We start from the raw sequence: 21819 nt of genomic DNA, 5'->3' as shown, positions 1-21819 counted from the left end.
TGAGAAAACATTTCGTAGTGGAAGACCTTTATCTGAAACAACTGGTGAAGCCTCAATGACTGGATGGTTAAAATAATGGTTTAATAATTAAAAAATCTGACTCTGCCAATGATATTGTTAAGCTATGACTCTCTAATTGACTCAGTTTATCTGACAGAAAAATAAGTATGTTGCCTTTTTCATACATCTACAACAGCTGTTTGCATAAGTTTTCCAATTTTTAGCAGACTTGTAGTGCACACTCTAGTGAAATTCCTCTCTCTTTTATTATATATACATACATTCAAACGCAACAGATAACAGCTAACTTTTGGGCGCTCTTTGGATCCCATTGTGTCCACCACTGATTGGTTGGTATTGGCACAATTTGTCTCTTAACTCTAGTGTGCCAATATGCAACTTAACCAATCGAAGTCCTTAAATAAGATTACATGAGACAGTCTGTTCACAATCCAATTTTCAGCCAACTATTATTTATAAAACTCACCTTCGCCTTGTCTTGATGTCTTTGGTTCCAAAGCTTCTAAGGCTTAACCACTGACCACACAACACAGCCAGTTCCAGCGATGACACCAGACAACACATGTCCAACAACATTACAGCAACCTCCATCATGGCTCTCACCAACATCATAAACAGCATTGCTGTACAGGTTATAGCATAGCGCTGTCCGTGAGCTACCTCACCATGGTTAACAGCAAACATGCAACCCACTCAGATGCATGTAAATATATGAATAAATGTTCTCCAAACCTTCCATTCAGTTGCATCTCTCTTTTCCAACTGACACATTATATGTATTATTTCAGCCTTCTGATATGAGTCGTTTAGATGGTCACAACACATACCACAGACCACTATCTATAGACTAATAGTATTTCAAACAAGTTGGGGGGAAATGAACATAAAGAAAAGATCACTAATTGCATAATAAATACATACCTCCTTTAAAATGTTCTAGCAGCTGTTTTTCAGTCCAGTTACATGAAGTTATAATAAAAATGCCTGAGTCTACCAAAATTTGTCCTACTGCTGCAACATAAGCATTTTTAAAATGCTCAAATTGTCCTGGCATCAAAGAAATAGCATCAAATGTACCTTTATCATGGCATACTTGATATTTCTTTTGAAGGCTAATTGCATTACAGTCCTTTTCCAATAAATCTGCAACCTGTCAAAATTTAAGAACATAATTATGTTTTAGCCATTTGCCACAGTTAAGAAAGAACTATCAATCTTATATGAACAGCATCACATTAATTTCTGCCTAGATTAAATAGATTTTTTTTTTTCTAGTAACCAAATACTGGTTGCAATTCAACTTGTGATAATTTTTTTTTACAAGTCTAAGATTGGCTTGAAAGCTGCTTAGCAAGAAAACTACTTTAGTTGGAACAATTAGAAAGAACAGAGTTGAACTTCCAAGTGCTTTCACAAATGGAAAAGAAAGAGAAATCAACAGCACAATATTTGGATTTCAAAAGGATTCTAAGATCCTGTCTTATTGTCCCAAGAAAAATTATGCTGTCACACTTATGAGTACAATGCACTCTCAGCCTTCAATTGATTCAAAAAGTGCTGAAAAGAAGCCTGAAGTTATTACATGTTACAACAAAACAAAAGGAGGAATAGATACCCCAGAGAAGATGGTAAGGACATACACTTGCAAAAGAATGACTCAAAGATGGCCTATGGTTATATTCTACAATATGATTGATATAAGTGCAGTGAATGCTTTCATTGTTGCTAAACAGCTTCACTTGCAAAGTTTCAAGGATAAAAGAAGACAGTGCCTAATTCAGTTAGGAAAGGAACTTGCTGGAGTTAATGCTGAACAAGAACATGACAAACAATCTTCTAGTTCTGCTAACATTTGTCAACCAAACAAGAAAAGAAGACGATCTTTAACCTCATTTGAGATTCTCCTCAACCAAAGAAAAAAGGAAGATGTTCTTTGTGTGCCCCCCCCCCCACTCTAAAAAAAAGACAGGAAAACCAGTACTACATGTAAGAGTTGTAATATCCATGTTTGCCAAGAACATTCCAATGTTGTCTGCATTCACTGCCATGAAGACCTGTAATTCTGTTTTTTTGTAATTTTAAGAATTTATAATATATTCTGTAAGCTGTATTTTTTTTGTATTAAATTTGTGAGAAACAGTAATTCGTCATTCAACTGATAGCATATATAATGTAGCCAAGAAATAGTGTTAGTTTGAATAAAATTTAATTAAAAGAAAATTATTGAACCCGGTTGATAATTAGTGACATACAAGAAAGACATGACAGTGCTACCACATTAATTTTACATGAAAAATGTTCTTACCTCAAAAGTAATATGGTTAATATTTTTGTTTTTAGCAACTGCTTTGGCAAAATTTACAGCATTTTCAGAATAGTCCAAGCCAGTGAGACATGAAAACCCCTGCTCAGCCTGTTAATAAAGATGAAAAGAGTAAATGGTCAGCTTGTTTTCACTCTCATTAGTAAATTACATGCTATCATTTTTAGTTCTCACTGTATAACTTGATTAATAGCAACAAAGACCAACAGCTGAAATTTTACTTTAGCAATCTGGGGAGGTCTTTTTAAATACCTTAACTTTTTTTTATGTATTATTTTTGTGGAAGTTGTATAGTTGATAAATTAGACCAGTCATGAGCAAACAACTGTCCACAGGACTTTTTGAATGGCATGTCTAATGTTAAGCCATATCTCATGCAGCTTGCTTCTCAAAATAAAAAAAGGCTGGGGGGTAGTGGGGGGCGGGGGTTGACCATGCCTGAATCAGACCAAGATCATAAATAATTTTCAAGGTGCAATGGGTAGGTTCCAATCAAAGACTGCAGCTGGCAGGTTTCAAAAAGCAAAGTTTCTTGTAGTATTTGAGGAAACACAGAATAAATATACATGACAACGAAGTATCAAATATTTATCAATCAGGTGTTTAGCTTCCTCATGTATCTACTACACCTATGACCAAAATGCGTTATCACAAACACAAGAGCCATTCTTCATAGTAGAACATTCCTCACCCTTTAAAGTGTCGATATTTACTTAAGACTTTAAAAAAAAATTTTAAAAGGCAATGTATCTCTTTGATGCTATTTTCATTATTGTCATTTTGCAATGTTTGCTTGCTGGTATGGGTTAGATAGGACAATTCCAGCATAATATTTCACTCTTGCCACTGTCTTTTGTCATCTAACACAACAGAGAAAATAACCAATCTTTGTATATTCTTATTTTTTTACTTGTTTCAGTCATTTGAGTGCGTCCATGCTCAAGCACCGCCTTTAGTTGAGCAAATTGACCCCAGAACTTATTCTTTGTAAGCCTTGTACTTATTCTATTAGTCTCTTTTGCTGAATGGCCAAGTTATGGGGACATAAACACACCAGCATCAGTTGTCAAGCGACGTTGGGGTGACAAACACATACATACACACACACACACACATATATATATATATATATATATATATATATATATATATATATATATATATATATATATATATATATATACATACATAGACGACAGGCTTCTTTCAGTTTCCGTCTACCAAATCCACTCACAAGGCTTTGGTCAGCCCAAAGCTATAGCAGAACACACTTACCCAAGGTGCCATGCAGTGGGACTAAACCCAGAACCATGTGGTTGGTAAGCAAGCTACTTACCACACAGCCACTCCTGTGCCTATGTGCATTTTTTTTTTCATTGGATGCCTTTTTGTTAGCCACTTTACTGTATACACTAGTTATGTTTTATGGTACTTTTAACCCTAGAAGTGCCTACCAGGCCTACAGAATCCCCTCTACCTAGAATCAGGTTTTATTCAGTTACAGCTCTCATAGAAGAGTGACCTTCATTGTGGCATGCAAGGCTCCATATCAAATATATGGGGCTTCCAGAAGAAGTAAAGGGAAGTGTTTTAAAATTTAATGCCTTTAATAGTATTGTAATACTCAATAGTGAAATAAGAATATCTATTTTTGTTCAGATAACCACGATGTTTTTTACATAAGAGTACAGTGCACAACCAAATGCATTATCTAACAGTCCTAACCAGTAAACTGAACCATGCTCATTTGCTTCAATTAGTCTATGTTAACATTACATTTTTAGGGTTCATTATACCAAAGGTGTTTAAGTAGGTATCATCATTATCATCAACATCTTTCTATAAAATTTTTTATTTTCATGCTGGCATGGGTTGGGCAAGTTTCATGGTGTCACATTACTTGCCTGTAGTCAGCTATATATATATAGTTAGGAAGGCGTTAGGAAGGGCATCCAGCCGTAGAAACACTGCCAGATCTGACTGGGCCTGACGAAGCCTTCCAGCTTCACAGACCCCAGTTGACCCGTCCAACCCATGCTAGCATGGAAAACGGACGCTAAACGATGATGATGATGATGATGATGATATATATATATATATATATATATATATATATATATATATAAAACGATAAAGTTTTTAGTTGAAGTCGAGAGTCACCAATTATAACAGGCAGGTTATGATAAATCCAAAAGCATGCGAAGTAAAGTTTGAGGTCTCTTCATTGTTTAGTAGTAATTGCTGAGACAGATAGAATGACATTGTAAGGGACAGAATTAGAGCTATAGAGAATTCTGTGGTGTTGTCTCACAACTGCTGACAGGAATTTTCATTTCTCTTGCTGACTATTATATTCTAGCAGTCCTTTCCTTAACTAATTGAGTCATCACGAGCTGCCTCGTTCAGTTGTCAACAAGTGACTAACTGATTTTTGCTTGGGGTATGCTTGCTTATATAAAGATCCAGAAGGATAGATATATCATTGAGAACAATAGATTTAGTTAGTGGTCTTGTTATCCCTATGCTAGCTTTTGGTGAAATAGAAGAGGTTAGAAAGAGTCAAGTAGTGAAAACATTATTTCAGCCTAGCTAAAGGCATCTGGAAAATGTAAAACTGTTGTCAGAGAAAAAAACCATTGTTCCACCGTGGGAAATGTTCTGTAGCAGTGTTAATTTAAATTTGGCTATGGTGGATCGAATCCACTTCATGCATGCAAGATTCACTACACACACTCCTCTTGCCAGTGAGCGTTCTGGTAAAGAAACGAACAATTGAAGGAAACAAAGAAACGCATGGTAAATGCCTTGGAATGTTTTTGAGCAGTGAAATGCGTCTGGTGCTGTTGTTGTGGTTAATTGCTGAGTTAGCAAGGACAACAGTGTAGCATGCTGGAGTGATGCGCGAGACAGGTCATTTTCTCTGTTAATTACTTGACCAAACGGGGGTCTAACAGGGTGAAATTATGTCTAAACATGAGCGCAGAGCATGTGATCATCCGACGTGCTTCGAGTCGTGAGAAGAATTGAGCTGACGCAGACATATTGCAAAACAAAGGAGTAGATGTGCATAACAGAGGTGCATGTGCTTGTGTACAATAGAGCTTACAAGGCCAAGGCTAATGCTAGTGCATTGATTACAAATACTGTGTACAGTATTGAATATGCCAGTGATCAATGCAGTAAGGCTGAGGCTGCCAGCCGGTGCATGAGGTATTATATGCCTCGATCGTGCAGGAACAAAAGTGTGGCATGCTGACGCATCGTTAGTTAGTTAGTTAGTTAATTTGGCTCAAAAGCAAATAGCAAGGCCATGTAGGGGGACATGGAGTTAAGTACAGGGTGGTGTTCTTGTAAAGAGTTCAGGCCACTTGAGGTTAAGGGAGGCTTTGAACAAAGTGGTCGTCGGCATCTTCACCATCTCATCTGGCAGCTTGTGCGACGGATCCGCAACCCGGACGGAGAAAGCTCCTCTCCTTCGATTGAGATGAAATCGTCGCAGGTAGAGCTTTTCGGAATGACCCCGCAGCCGACGCTCTGGAGCAGGAGTGAAGAACAGCTCTTTCGAGAGGTTACACTTTCCGCTTATGATGTTGTGGGCGAGAATGAGATCACCACGGCGGCGGCGTTTTTCAAGAGAATAAAGGTCGAGCGTCCTCAGCCTTTCTTCATAGGACAAATTTCTGAGACCATGAACCATGCGGGTAGCCAGCTTCTGGACTCTTTCGAGATGCTGTATGTCTTTGAGGAGATAAGGAGAAGAGGCTTGAATCCCGTACTCCAATATGGGTCTCACCAGCGTGACATAGACTGGTAGGAATATGGCTGCTGTGAGCATTCCGAATGACTGTCGAATCAAGAACAGAATTCCGCGTGCTTTGTTGGCAGCATGGACGCACTGGGCCGAAAGCGAAAAGGAGGAATCCACCAAGATACCCAGGTCCTTTACCTGATCAGTCCTCTCCAGCAGCAGACGACCCGGCTCGAAATCAAGTTGAGTTGCAGGAGGAGAGCCAACAGGCAGATGACAGCACTTTGACACGTTCAGACACAGGTCCCATTCGTTAGACCACTTCCAAATTTGGTGGAGGCATCGACGAAAATCCTCTATATCACCGCGAGGAGCGACCAGTTTGATATCGTCGGCAAATAGAAGGGTGTGTTGCGTGAGGTCGTCGGGCAAGTCATTTATGAAGACTAAGAACCAAGCAACTTTCTCTATGTTTGCATGACCAACCTAGGGTCTTACAGAGATGAGTTGTGTCTACAAGGGTGCATTGAGTATGGAAAACAAGTGAGAGAGGCATGTATGGTGCATGAATGTGACAGAGATAGCATTTATGTGTGCAGATACGTGCACAAGGCCAGGCACTGAGGAAAGGTACAAGCGTGTGTGTATGCAACAATACAAACGTTTGCAAAGTGAACGAAAAAAAGTACATGCAAAATATGAATAATGATAAAGAACATTAAAAAAGATATACACACGAATTTAGCTGTTTTAGTGAAACGAGTCATCGCAGAATTTGTGCATCGCGGAATGTGTGCATCGCGGAAAGTGTGCATCACTGAATGTGTGCATCGTGGAATGTGTGACTCATAAACAAATGTTAGTGTACAGTGCAAAAAGAACAATAAAATAAGCAAAAATAACAAACCTAACTGAAAATAGTATCCTTTGTTAAAAGTCTACAGCTGAAAGTGAAAAGAATATGTGCATGCAAGTAAAAATCGTTGTTGAATGTCTATGTGAGAGTCTTATGTACATGCAAAAGTTCATAGACAATGCAGGGTTTGTACGTCGGGACAAGACGAAAAGCGTGTGTGTGCCAGAAAGGTTGCTTGTGTGGGCTTCCGTATTTTCTTCCGTATTTCTGGGCATGAAGCTGTTGAAATGTTGCGCTTATAGGCTTTTATGGTCGGCAGATACCTTGTGCGTCAGCAGTGTTGCATCTTGGTGGTGACGAAGGTTGTCATTCGTTTTTCTTTGGTTTAGCGACTGTAGATATTCTAGTTCTTTAGTTCGAATCAGTAAAAATGCAGCGGCAAGTAGCATCGGAAGGTAGTAATTCTCTTTACATGGGTTCACCAAGTTGTTGGTAATGCAGCTTCAGAAGGCATCGATTCTTTCGCTCGGGTCGACAATTGTGACTGTTGGTAATGCAGTTTCAGAAATCTTTTTCACGGGGTCACCAATTGTAACAGTAGAAGAATTGATTTGTTTTGTTGAAGTCGAGGGACACCAAATGTAACGGTAAAACTTTGTAAACAATATTATGAATTTGTCGGAGTCACCAATTGTAACGGGAGATATGGATTAGTAAATATTATTATTATGATGTCAGGGTCAACAGTTGTGACAATAAAAAGTTGTTATAATCACATGTAAAATGTGAAAGATGAACAATGCATGAAGTTTTATCGAAGTGATTATTTACCATTACGTTACAAATACCTTGCCTCGACGGGCAGGTTTTGATACATCCAAAAGTATGTGAAGTAAAGTTTGTGTTTGTGTCCTCTTCATTGTTTAGTAGTAGTAATTATGGAGTCAGATAGAATGATGTTGTAAGAGAACAGAATTAGAGCTAGTGAGAATTGTAGGGTGTGGGACGTTGCTGACGGTAAACTTCATTTCTCCCTCTGACCAAGGTTCTAGCTGGCCAGCCAGACTACGTTCTCACTGAGTTTGTCACCGAACGGTCACTATCTCCGTTGAGTTGTCACGACTGTGACAAACTGACTTTTGCTTGGGGTGTGCTTGCTTATATAAAGATCCAGAAGGATAGATATATCATTGAGAACAATAGATTTAGTTGGTGGTCTTGTTATCTCTATGCTAGCTTTTGGTGAAATAGAAGAGGTTAGAAAGGGTCAAGTAGTGAAAACATTATTTCGGCCTGGCTAAAGGCATCTGGAAAATGTAAAACTGCTGTCAGAGGAAAACCATTGTTTCACTGTGGGAAAAGTTCTGTAGCAGTGTCAATTTAAATTTGGCTATGGTGGATCAAATCCACTTCATGCATGCAAGATTCACTACATATCTATATACTAGCAAAAGCAACTGTCCTTTGGACAGTTTAAGTTGCTTTGGTGGTATTTTTTCCATCAAATAATTGAACTACCTAGGTTTGAGTAGCATAGCAATCTATGTTTCTGATTAACCTAGGAATGGAAAATCAAATTGAAGGGTAGTTATAGTGGATGTCATTGGACTTTAATGATCATAGAACATATAAGTTTGCAAGCGATGCAAAGTAGAGCTACTGAAGTGTTTTGGGAGTAGATTACAGGTAATGACTACAAAATATAGTTGTTTTACATGAAAGTGACATTTTTTATCAGAAACAGCCTCATAAATGATGTACGGAAATTGAAGGAAGACATTGAAACTTCTCTGTGAGTTTATTTCACTCAACAGCAAAAGGAGCCATTTTTTCAGAGAGATAAGCTAACAAAAACCCCTTTATTCTGTCTTCTCACATAGCCTGTGCATAAACTAACAGTGAATGCCACATAAAGTTAAACTGGTATGGAGCTTTCTGAAAGATACATGTAGCTTTCGCTAGTGGAAGCAAAACTCGGCGGGATTATGATGTAAGCGTGTGCTAAAACCCCTCATTACCCTTTTTATTTTTATGAATTTTTACAAAATTTTTTCAACTCTGTCTTCTGTATAATGGAATTGATGTGATTATGCAAAAAAAAAAAAAAAAATTTTTTTTCCAAATTCTTCCCCGCCACATTTTTCATAATTCGTGGTTTTAAAATACAGACAATCCAAATCTACTATTCATTTCTCTTTATAATAACCACTAAAATTTTTAAATACTTTTATGGACAAAAGTCAATCGACAGTCTTCATACTTTTTCACATAATCCTGGACTTTATATCTGAAATGCCAGTGACATGCTGTATGTCCATCAACAATATTAGCAGACAGACAGCCGTACAGTGGGAACACATATAGTACATGTTGTTGCTTTCACCAAACGATTTTTAGAACGAACTCATTGCATTTTTATTAAGCCACCAACACAAAAATAGTCATACAAGTGTGATAGAAACTTAAGACTAAAAACACCAAGAATCTTTGTGTTATGGTAGAAATAGGTCCATCCAGTAGAGCTACTATATCAATGTAGTTGAGTGTAGCTATGTTATGACATAGATATATACGTCTGGTGTAAAATGCTATTATGCAAATAAATGGAGTGGCTATAGGCACAGGAGTGGCTGTGTGGTAAGTAGCTTGCTTACCAACCACATGGTTCCGGGTTCAGTCCCACTGCATGGCATCTTGGGCAAGTGTCTTCTACTATAGCCTCAGGCCAACCAAAGCCTTGTGAGTGGATTTGGTAGACGGAAACTCAAAGAAGCCCGTTGTATATATGTATATATATATATGTGTGTGTGTGTGTGTCTGTGCTTGTCCCCCTAGCATTGCTTGACAACCGATGCTGGTGTGTTTACGTCACTGTCACTTAGCAGTTCGGCAAAAGAGACCGATAGAATAAGTACTGGGCTTACAAAGAATAAGTCCCAAGATCGATTTGCTCGACTAAAGGCAGTGCTCCAGCATGGCCACAGTCAAATGACTGAAACAAATAAAAGAGTATCGCAGAAATGTATGTTAACACAGACTGCACTCCGTACTACACAAACATAGGTACGATACTCAGTATTCACTATTCAACTACCAACTGCTAAACCAACACGTCATACTAACAGGGTTAACCAACACAATCAAACTAACACCATCAACTATCCTCTCTGACAGTTCACTCAGTTCATATTTATTGTAATCGGTTAGTCCACCTTCAGTCATGTGGGGGTGTTCAGGATTTTCCCCATAACAGACTAGTTTGAACAGATGGAACTATCTTTACACAGGTTGGATTTGGTAATTTAAATGCTAAACAGTAAATAAAATGCAAGGCAATGTATATGATACAAAGAGTGTGGGTCAATAAAATGAAGACATGCATCATGAAAATACAATACATAGAATAATTATTTAAAACTTTTCTCACCAAAGTTATCAGAAAGAATCCATTTCCAGTGCCTAAATCAACTATAGCATCAGTATGTTTTATTTCTTTGCAGGTTTTTATCCATTCAATGATATTTTGTTGACACTTCTTTCCAAACCTTTAAAAAACATATATACATTTTAAAAGTCATTTTAATGGTATTATAAACCCTGTTAAAAATTTAAGACCAGAACACTTTAAAACCAATCACACATTAAAACTTATTAAGGAACTTAAAGGAACATTATTTTTATATGTAGAAATATTTAAAGATATCTAAAGAAAAAGCAAAAAATTAAAACATCTGTGAAGTAAAATTAAACCAAAGTTGTCTTGAACCCATAGGTGCAAAGGTCAATAAAATTGAGCACCAGACGTGAAGTGGTTTTCATTTAATTGACTAAACTTCTCATTTACAAAGTTATGAGCTCTTGCAGGTAGGAGAAATCATTCATCATCATCATCGTTTAACGTCCATTTTCCATGCTAGCACAGGCTGGACCACATAATTCATTTAAATTTGATGATGATAATGATAGTGGTGATGATGATCACTTTCTTGCTCTTAACGACAGTAAAAAGAAAGGGATTTAGAATCTCATTGTACTCAACCAACTACAATATATCACTGTGGTCCCAGACCAGACTCAAATACAGGATAATTGATTATTCTGGATCTATGGGTTATATCTACACATTCTATTTACTATTGTATACAAAAGGTTTTCTGAAGAAACAGTAAATGACAGGATATTAAGCATAAATTATAGTGAAAGGCATACAGGAAGTTGTGACATTCATATCTTTTCCAAGAATATTGATTTTTAACTATGCACAAGGACACCAATTTCTGGGCATGGTGTAATTGGTTATATCAAACCCAATACTTTCTTTTATCATCCCTGGAAGGATAAAAAACAAAACTGATCTTAGTGGAATTTGAACTCAGACAGCTGGCCTTGTTTCAAAATTTGAAACCAATATTTAATTGCCACACTCAAAAGTGTGGCAATTAAATATTGGTTTCAAATTTTGAAACAAGGCCAACCATTTCAGGGGAAGGGTAAGTCTATTAAATCAGCCACACTGTCCAATTGGTATTTATTTTATTGATCCCAATATGATGAAAAGCAAAGTCAACCTTGGTGATGAAATGCCACTAAGCATTTTGTTCAGTATGCCAATGATTCTGCTAGCTTGCTGCCTTGTGGCAACTATTACAAGATATTTTGTCCAATTCGCTACCAATTATTTTAACTCAACACTTTTTTAAAGAATATTAACTTCAGATCTGAATATCAACTTCCTAAAGGAAAGAGTCTGCTACATGCAGTTACACACATTACCAACATCTGTCACAATGATGGTAGTGTGAGTTATATTCAAGTGAAAATAACTTTTACAAAGATATTTATTTTTCTAAAGCATGCAAGTTCAAACAAGTCTGTATGCTATGAAGACATGCAGACAAAAACTAGTTTCTGGTTTCTATTTATTTGTACTGATTGTCTATTTATAAGGATGACTTCAGTAATCTTATGTCTGCTTATATATCCTTAGTTATTCTGGATTGGAAAAGAGCAAGCTAGACAGGAAACAAAATATCAGGTTTTTTAGTCATAACAAGTTGAAGGTAGGCAGTGAGCAAAATATTCAGCACTCTAAAGGTGAGACACATGAAGTAGTTTGAATTTTAAGAGTATTTGCATGAATCAGAATGACAGTGAGAAGTGTGCTCAAACAATACTGGAATACTTAGCTCCCAGAGAATGTGAAAAGAAAAATGTATATAAAAGTGAGTTATTGAATGAAGAGTATGAGCAAGATAGTGAAAACCTACATTCACTGGAAACACCAGGAAAGCATCAAAAGAGTCAGCATGAAACAGAAATTGAATTTCCTCAAATTACACAGTACCATCTTAAACCTCCGAAAAACCTCTCTTGCCAACCTCTGGAAAACCTCTCTCGCCAACCTCCGAAAAACCACTCTTGCCAATCTCCGAAAAACCTCTCTTGCCAATCTCTGAAAAACCTCTCTCACCAACCTCTGAAAAACCTCTCTTGCCAACCTCTGAAAAACCTCTCTCACCAACCTCTGAAAAACCTCTCTCGCCAATCTCCGAAAAACCTCTCTTGCCAACCTCTGGAAAACATCTCTCGATAATCTCCGAAAAATCTATCTTGCCAATCTCCAAGAGAGTCTGCTACATGCAGTTACACACATTACCAACATCTGTCACAATGATGGTAGTGTGAGTTATATTCAAGTGAAAATAACTTTTACAAAGATATTTATTTTTCTAAAGCATGCAAGTTCAAACAAGTCTGTATGCTATGAAGACATGCAGACAAAAACTAGTTTCTGGTTTCTATTTATTTGTACTGATTGTCTATTTATAAGGATGACTTCAGTAATCTTATGTCTGCTTATATATCCTTAGTTATTCTGGATTGGAAAAGAGCAAGCTAGACAGGAAACAAAATATCAGGTTTTTTAGTCATAACAAGTTGAAGGTAGGCAGTGAGCAAAATATTCAGCACTCTAAAGGTGAGACACATGAAGTAGTTTGAATTTTAAGAGTATTTGCATGAATCAGAATGACAGTGAGAAGTGTGCTCAAACAATACTGGAATACTTAGCTCCCAGAGAATGTGAAAAGAAAAATGTATATAAAAGTGAGTTATTGAATGAAGAGTATGAGCAAGATAGTGAAAACCTACATTCACTGGAAACACCAGGAAAGCATCAAAAGAGTCAGCATGAAACAGAAATTGAATTTCCTCAAATTACACAGTACCATCTTAAACCTCCGAAAAACCTCTCTTGCCAACCTCTGGAAAACCTCTCTCGCCAACCTCCGAAAAACCACTCTTGCCAATCTCCGAAAAACCTCTCTTGCCAATCTCTGAAAAACCTCTCTCACCAACCTCTGAAAAACCTCTCTTGCCAACCTCTGAAAAACCTCTCTCACCAACCTCTGAAAAACCTCTCTCGCCAATCTCCGAAAAACCTCTCTTGCCAACCTCTGGAAAACATCTCTCGATAATCTCCGAAAAATCTATCTTGCCAATCTCCAAGAAACCTCTCTTGCAAACCTCTGAAAAATCTCTCTTGCCATCCTCTGGAAAACCTCTCTCGCCAACCTCTGAAAAATCACTCTTGCCAATTTCCGAAAAACCTCGCTCGCCAACCTCCGAAAAACCTCTCTCACCAACCTCCAACAATCTCTCCCTCCTCCAGCCGACAGTTTTTTGTACTTTTCACAACAGAAAATACACCTTTTGTGGCAGTTATAATGAAATTGCTTTTTTATATCAGAGTAATAAGGCGTTTAAATAGAACATCCTTACCCCCGGGAATTACCGGGAACACCAGCTAGTGCCTAGCATATGTGGTGATCACAAGGGTTTTCTTAGTGTATTGCTCTTGTTTAAGTGAAATGAGGTGTGGTAATGCTTTCTAGATGGAGCAATGCTTGTGTTGTTTTGCTGTTACAGGAAATACAGTTGACATGACTCCATTAGAGGGTACATTTAAGGTCCCTGTTCATAGAATCAGTGCAGATTTAGTGTAAGGTGTCTAGGTTGCATGGGAAAGGTTAAGGAAGACTGAATGGTGGTATCATCTGTAAAACAGTAGGTGTCACAGGAGGCGACAGCAAGTAGGTCATTGATGTGTAAAAGGAAAAGAATGGGCAACAGAATTGAACTTTGGGTACAGCAGAGTTGATAGAGTGTGGGTCAAGAGAGAGAAGCTCCACCAGCACAGGCTGCATTAGTGTAATCTGACAGGATACTACTAATCTAATTTCTCTATGTAGTTTCTTAACTTACAAGAAATATCAGCCAAATCTCCCTCAACCATATCCTGCCAGCTTTAAAAAAAAAGAAGGAAAACAACATAAAGCATGAAATAAAGATAGGTTGGTCATTGTTGGAATGTCTTTGATAGTAAGTCTACATAATCAGGATTGATTTGGGGATATACAATAACAATAGACACACAGAAATTCATTAGAGAGTAGAGAGAATGCAATATGTCAGGATTGTCACAGGATTAATCAATGTATAAGATACAACACACAGATCCTTCCGAGTCATACTATGTTTCCATCTGGTTAAGGATTATACTTCACATTCCAACAGACTAAACAGCATGGTTCTCAGCTTGTAAAAGGAGGGAGAGAGAGACCGGGGATGATAGAGCAACTAGTACTAACCTTTCCCATGTTGTTTAGTACCAGATCAACTAACTGTTCAATAAATTAGATTATCATACCTATAAAAAACATTCTTCTTCTAAAAACCACCAGCTGAGTTTACAAGGTCATTAAATTTTCAATGCCCAGACCCTCTTAACTATAAATAAATACCATTATAAAGTGCAGTGGGACAAGTAGTGATGGTAATGTGTAACCCATAGGTGGTAAGCTTAATCCATTAAATGGTTTGGCACCACCATGTCTTTTGAGTGCCTTTTTTTTTTTTAGCAGTTGCATGCATTTGAACCAGGTCTCCAATCTAAGGAAAATGTCCTCCATTTTTTCCCACTAGTTACAGAAGCCCTGAGGAAAGAGGTGGGGGCTATAGATATTAACCATCTTCTTCTGCTTTAAACTACTGAAAAAAGAAAAAAAAACTATTTTGTAAGCTTATTTTGCTGAAATGGACAAAACCAAAGATAGATAAAGTATTTCTAACTACAGAAACAAATGTTTAGCATGGGAAAATTGAAAATCATCATCATTATCATCATCAATTCAATGCCTACTTTTCTGTGGTTGCTTGGGTTGAATGGAATTCGATGAGGTGGATTTATTTTATGGCCAAATCCCCTTCCTGTCACCAACCCTTACTTGTTTTCAAGTAAGGTATTATGTTTCCATTGAAGATTAGAAGGACACCGCTTGCATAAGGGTGACACTTGCTTTTCAACTATCATGTGATGTCAGAGCAAGGAGACAGTAACCCATACACATACATACATACATATAGCATGGACAACAGACATTAAATGACGATGATGATGATACACACACACACACACACAACAGGCTTCTTTTCAGTTTCTGTCTACCAGATCCACTCACAAGTCTTTGATTGGCCTGAGGCTATAGTAGAAGAAACTTTCTTAAGGGCCACACAGTGGGACAGAACCTCAAACAATGTAGTTCGAAAGGAAACCTCTTACCACACAGCTACATATGCACTAACTACAAGCTCATGTTAAGATAAATAAAAAATACAAACGGTTGATATGTGATTTTCTTACCAAACGTCTCCAGTTTCACCATTATCCTCAAAATTTGTAAATTCTTGTTTATAGGTATTTTCCCAACTGAAAAAGAATTCAGAATTAATAATACTAAATTTATTAATAATATATTTAGTTCGACTTCATTATCTTTTCTTGTCATATTTCCATCAGTTGAATTTCTAGTTTCTTTAAAATTTGTGACAATAACACCTGCCACCACCACTGTCCTCATCACCATTTTAATGTCCACTTTTCCATACTCTCACAAGCTAGATGAAATTCACTGAGATTGACTTTCTACAGTTGGATGCTTTTTTTCTGTTACTAATCCTCACCTGCTTCTCCCTCAGAAATATTTCCCCTTGTTTTTTGAACATAAACAGCACAATGGCCAGATCTCATCATTTCACATCTGTTTTCCATCCTGGCATGGGTTGGATGGTTTGACAAGAGCTGGCAAGCCAGATTTATAAAATAAGTACCAGTTGAGTACTGAGGTCAATGTAATTTACTACTCCACCACCAAATTTATTTCAGGCCTTGTGCCTACAAAAGAAAATATTATTGTTATTAAGGTGGCGAGCTGGCAGAATCATTAGTACAGCAGGCAAAATGCTTAACAGCATTTCATCCATCTTTACATTCTAAGTTTAAATTCCTCCACAGTTGACTTTGCTTTTCATCCTTTCAAGGTCAATAAAATAAGGACCAGTTGAGCACTGTGATGGATCTAATCGACTTACAATCTTCTTTGAAATTGCTGGTCTTGTGCCAAAATTTGAAACCATTATTATTAGTATTATTATTATTGTTATCATTATTAAGGCAGTGAGTACTGAAGTTGATGTAATTCACTTAACCCTCCCCCAAACTTGCTGGCCTTGTGCCAAAATTTGAAATCATTATTAAGCCAGTAAGCTGGCAGAATTGTTAGCACATTGGTCTAAATGCTTAATAGCATTTCTTGTTTTCATGTATTGAGTTCAAATTCTGACAAGGTTAGATTTGCCTTTCATCCTTTTGTGGTTGATAAAGCAAGTACAAATTGAACACTGGGGTCAATGTAATTTACTAGTCCCCCTCTTCACAAATTTTAGTCCTTGTGCCTAAAGCAGAGAGGACTATTATTGTCTGTTTTGTACTTCCTGTTATATATCCTGTAGGGCCAGCTCCCTATAGCACCTCATGCCCTGTGGGCCTGAGGTGCTATAGGGTGGATAACACTTCATTGTCGGTACTCTCCAAAATATAGCTGTTTCATGAAATGTGATCTTCTGGATTGCATAAATATTGATGTTGCTCAGAAGAGAGAGTGGGAGAGGTTTGATCAGTTGCCAGGACTGAATTGAAGCTGAGGAAAACAACCTAGGCCAGTATATAAAAAATACCGTGGAGTCACTGTTGAAACGCATAAAGAAGGCTGGTGCCATCAAAACTAAAAATTGTGTAACTAAAGAAAAATTTAAACAAGAAATGAACAAAAAAAAAAAGAAAAGAAAAAGCATGGTAGGAAAAAATGCACAGTCAGTTTGCAAGAGATGTGAATGCCAAGACAGATACAGAGGACCGATGGCTATGGATGAGGAGGAATGATTTGAAGATAGAGACAGGAGCACTCATATGTGCAGCTCAGGAACAAGCATTAAGGACTAATTATATGAAGTGCAGAATTGACAACACTACTGATAGCGGCAAATGTAGAATGTGTGGTGAGAGAGGTGAAATGGTATGGCACATCGTTAGTGAATGCCTGAAATTGGTACAATGTGAATACAAATGATGCCATGACAATGTGGCAAGAATGATCCATAGGGAAGGTCTGTTGAAATCATGCCCTACAAAGAGCAAAGACATGGTATGAGCAAACCCCAGAAGGAGTCACCAAAAATGCAAACTGCAAAATCCTGTGGGATGTAATGATCCAGTGCGATCACCTGACCAGACAGAGGAAACAGGACATTGTTGTGGTGAATAAAAAACAAAGAACATGTATGATTATCAACATAGCATGCCCTGGTGACAATAGGATCAATGTGAAAGAAGAAAAAATAAACAACTACGACAATTTAAAACGGGAAATATGAAGGTTGTGGTTCATGAAGAGAGTAGACATGATACCAATAGTAATTGGTGCACTTGGAAGTATCAGCACTCAACTACCAACATGGCTGAAAAAGATTGATGCAAGTGTGAAGGTAGAACACCTACAAAAATCAGCATTGCTTGGAACTGCAAGAATTCTTTGCAGGGTTCTTGAAACATGACCAGTAAACAAGTATCACCTTAGTCTACAGACACTTTCCATCATACCCAGCAAAATAAGCTGTGAGTTTTCATATAATAATAATAATAATAATAATGACCTGGGAATTGATAAACAAAAAATGTGGTATCTTAATGCAAGAACTGTTCCTGTTATTGTAGGTGCCCTAGGCATGATAAAAAAAAGGGATGTCAGCAGCATCTAGATAAGATCTCAGGAGAACCATGTCTCAGGAAAATTCAAAAGATTGTGCTAACAAGTACTGCCCACATCCTTAGAAAAACCCTATCCATTTAAATGTGTGTGTTGTATTGCATGAAGATATTTCACTACCTCCCCTCCCCAAGCTTTCAGTCATACTGTAACATCTCTTATCCTTCACTTGCCCTAGGATGCTGTGTGTGACTCGGCAAGTGACTGTAACAAAGATTCAGATTAAAAGTAAATAATAATAATAATAATCCTTTCTTCTGTAGGCATCAAGACTGAAATTTGGGGGAAGAGATTAAGTCAATACATCGACCCCAGAGTGTAATTTATTTAATCGACCTCGAAAGGATGAGAGGTAAATCAACCTCATTGGAATTTGAACTCAGAAAAGACAGACAAAATACTGCTTAGACTTTCTCCTGACATGCTAATGATTCTGCCAGCTCATTGCCTTAATAATAATAGTGCAAAACAATATAAACAAAATAATTTAACACAGTTCATTGCCTTGTAATTAAGTAATGTTAGAATGTTATCAATACTTTTCCAGATAACAATAGAGAACATTAAGCGAAATTTGTATTGCTAGTGTCACAATTAGTGAATTCTCAGTCAATCATAATCAAGGATAATTGTTGACGTATGTGACTGTTTGTGTGTCAGATGGTAGAGAGTAGGAGTTACCGTCTGACAACCTGATTTTTATTCCCTGATTTGAGGCTCATTTCTGATATTTGTAATGCATATGCTCCTTTCCAAAGCAAAGGAACATGAACATGACAAATCCTGTATCGATGTTGCCCATAGATAACAGAGTAACAGGCATTAAATGATACACATCATTGTTGCTATTGCTGTCGCTGTCATCATCATTTAACATCCATTTTCCATGTTTGCATGGGTTGGATGGTTTGACAGGACCCAGCCAGCTGCAGGGTTGCATCAAGTTCCAGTATTAGCTCTGGTATGATTTCTATTGCTGGATGCCCTTCCTAACACCAACCACTTTACAATGTGTACTGGGTGCTGTTCTCTTTTTGTATCAATAGCACTAGTAAGTTTACCAAGTAAGGGCTATGGTAGAGCACACTTGACTAAGGTGCTGTTCAGTGGAATTGAACTTAAAATTACATTGTTGTAAAGCAAGTTTGTTAACCATATGCCCTGTTACACAATGGTAACATATGGTTTCAAAAGAAATTTAGCACTTACTTCTAGCAGATAAAGAAACTACATAGAGACTTCTTATTGACTTGAAATATATCCAGCTTTGGTAATTAGTGCCAGAAAAAACTATCTAGAAGTAGAGAAAAATTATCCTTCTATATAAAACACCAGGAAAAAAAAAAGAAAAATTAAATGAGTGAATCTGAAACTTTGTCAAGTCACCATCCTCTTGGCTCTAATCCAGACCCACAAATGTTCACCCTACTTTATAGCATAACCCAGAAGGGTGGATTACACAATACCATAGATGATAATAACAACACAGGGTATTTCAAAAACAATAACAGTAAGCCCTATACTTCGTTTGGAATGTATTAATTAATGACGCCCACATCAACAATTCTACCATCCCCAGAGGCATAACAAACCTAACTTTAGATACCAGTGTGTTAAACCTTATTGTGGTGGTAGTGGCATATTTAGAATTTCAATGTATGAGATATTATTGGATTGACAGCTCGAAAAATCCCCCTCAAGGCAAACATCTCCCTATCGTTGTTTCTGTTATATATGCTTTACACTTTTTTTCCCAGTTAGTCAGAAGAGAAGAGTCTATGCTCATGAACTTTAAAAACCCTCTCAAACTGGTGAGATTGCTATCTATATATATCATCACCATCATCATTTAATGTCTGCTTTCCATACTGGCATGGGTTAGACAGTTTGACTGGAACTTGCAAGCCAGAGGGCTGCATTAGGTTCCAGTTTGATTTGGCATGGTTTCTAATATACAGGGTGCGAAAGCTATTTGAGGACAAATTTATGTTTATAAAAAAAGATATATATTTATCAAAATATGCAATGAGGATAAAAATAAACCTTCTTTTCTATAATGCTACTCAGTAAAGCCACATTCAGCTTCAACAACTGCTTTGATATGAGACCTAAATCATCTGCATGCTTGAATCAAGTGGTCCTGGTTCATTTTGGACATAACTGACTATGGCAGCTTTCAAAGGATCTTTGGTGTTATGAGCGTGTTCATCGACCTCTCTCTCAATGATGCTCCACATGTAATAGTCCAATGGATTGAGATCTGGGGAATTAAGAGGCCAAATGTTAGGGGTTATGTGATCATGAAAATTTTCAGCTATCCATTCCTGTGTTACTAGAGCCATGTGTGATCATGCAGAGTCTTACTGAAACACATATGGCCTTCCTTTGTATACACTGTCTAGCCAGGGCTTAACAATTATTTCCAGGACCTCAATGTAGGTGGCAGTGTTAACTGTAAGGCCTTGTGGAAAGAAGTACGGAGGCTTCACATGTCCTTCATTGTTGACAACCCCTAAAACCATGACAGTTGTAGGAAATTTTGTATGCATAACACTTGGAACTTCAGAAGGGTCTGCATATAACCATCTATCATTTCTTGTTAACTTTTTGATCTTGGTCAAAGTTTTTCTCTTCTGAGAAAAACAAAATCAAATCTTCTGCTGGATTTTTCTGTTTAAGAGCCATTTAGATTTGATGTAGTGATTTATTTTTGCTTTTTCTGACAAATTGACCTTTCCTCATCATATAAGACATATCTGATATCTTCGTGGACAACATTTCTGATTGTTCCTTCTGACAAATGAAGATCTTTTGCAATTGACTTCATGGATTTTCTGGGATTGTAACCAATGGTTTGTTGAACTTGCTGGATAAATTCAGGTGTTCTGATGATTTCAGAGTGTTTAGAATGCTTTTTATGCCTCAATACTAGTGATATGTTTCCATCTTCAGTCTCTAGCTCCTTACAAACTTTGTAGATGAAATACCTGGCAACCTTTAAAAGTCGAGATATTTCAAAATCGCTATGCTCAGCCTTTATAACCACAATAACAATAACTGCATGCTTCTGCATTTCTTAAGTAAGCTGAGAGTCAGCCATTATTATTTCCTGAACAAAGATTATACAGAGTTAGCAAAAAATGCAACAATGACTCTAAAAAAGGTATGTCCTCAGATACCTTACGCACCCTGTGTATATATGTATGTATATCTGGTACTCAGTCTGAACACTTAATAGTCAATAACTGCATGAAAAACAGAATGAGAGAAATCATTTGTAATAGAGAGAGGGTCTAGTCTGAGTACATGTAACAGAATAAACTCCACTAATGCTAGCCAAAAACCAAACAGTGTGTTACACCTACAACACTAAAAAGACAAAGTATAGTCAATCTAGTGTCAGATGTACGAGTGCTCTATTTTTCCAATGAATCAAATAGGTAAAGGTGAAGTTACCCTCTCAAGTCCTGCCAACACACAAGGGCTGGTTTCCTCGGTTTCCATGGCATGTAAATTCCCCAACTGGATGGGATACCGGTCCATTGCAGGATTACTCATTTTTGCCAGCTGAGTGAATTGAAGCAATGTGAAATGAAGTGTTTTGCTCAAGAACACAACACGTCGCCCGGTCCAGGAAACAAAACCACAGTCTTATGATCTAGAGTCCAACACCCTAGCCACTAAGCCACGTATCTCCACATATATTGAA

General features: G+C 37.4%; 1 protein-coding gene across 3 annotated transcripts in view; it reads right to left on the bottom strand.

Annotated features, from left to right (window-relative positions):
* Positions 1–21819, bottom strand: part of LOC115213154 (EEF1A lysine methyltransferase 2) — a 56713-nt gene that overhangs the window by 920 nt on the left and 33974 nt on the right. For 2 of the 3 annotated variants that reach the window (XM_036503847.1, XM_029782089.2), the window contains exons 4-7: positions 15650–15715; positions 10376–10493; positions 2327–2434; positions 943–1171 (exon numbers count right to left, since the gene is read on the bottom strand). In XM_036503847.1, coding sequence (XP_036359740.1) covers positions 943–1171; positions 2327–2434; positions 10376–10493; positions 15650–15715 — 521 coding nt within the window. The remainder of the gene's footprint in view (positions 1–942; positions 1172–2326; positions 2435–10375; positions 10494–15649; positions 15716–21819) is intronic. The other variant, XM_036503848.1, reaches the window with a different exon arrangement.

Source organism: Octopus sinensis, linkage group LG6 (genome assembly GCF_006345805.1).
Source record: "Octopus sinensis linkage group LG6, ASM634580v1, whole genome shotgun sequence".
NCBI classification, from domain to species: domain Eukaryota; kingdom Metazoa; phylum Mollusca; class Cephalopoda; order Octopoda; family Octopodidae; genus Octopus; species Octopus sinensis.
Note: the sequence above shows the minus strand (reverse complement) of the source record. Positions and strands in the feature narration are given on the sequence as shown.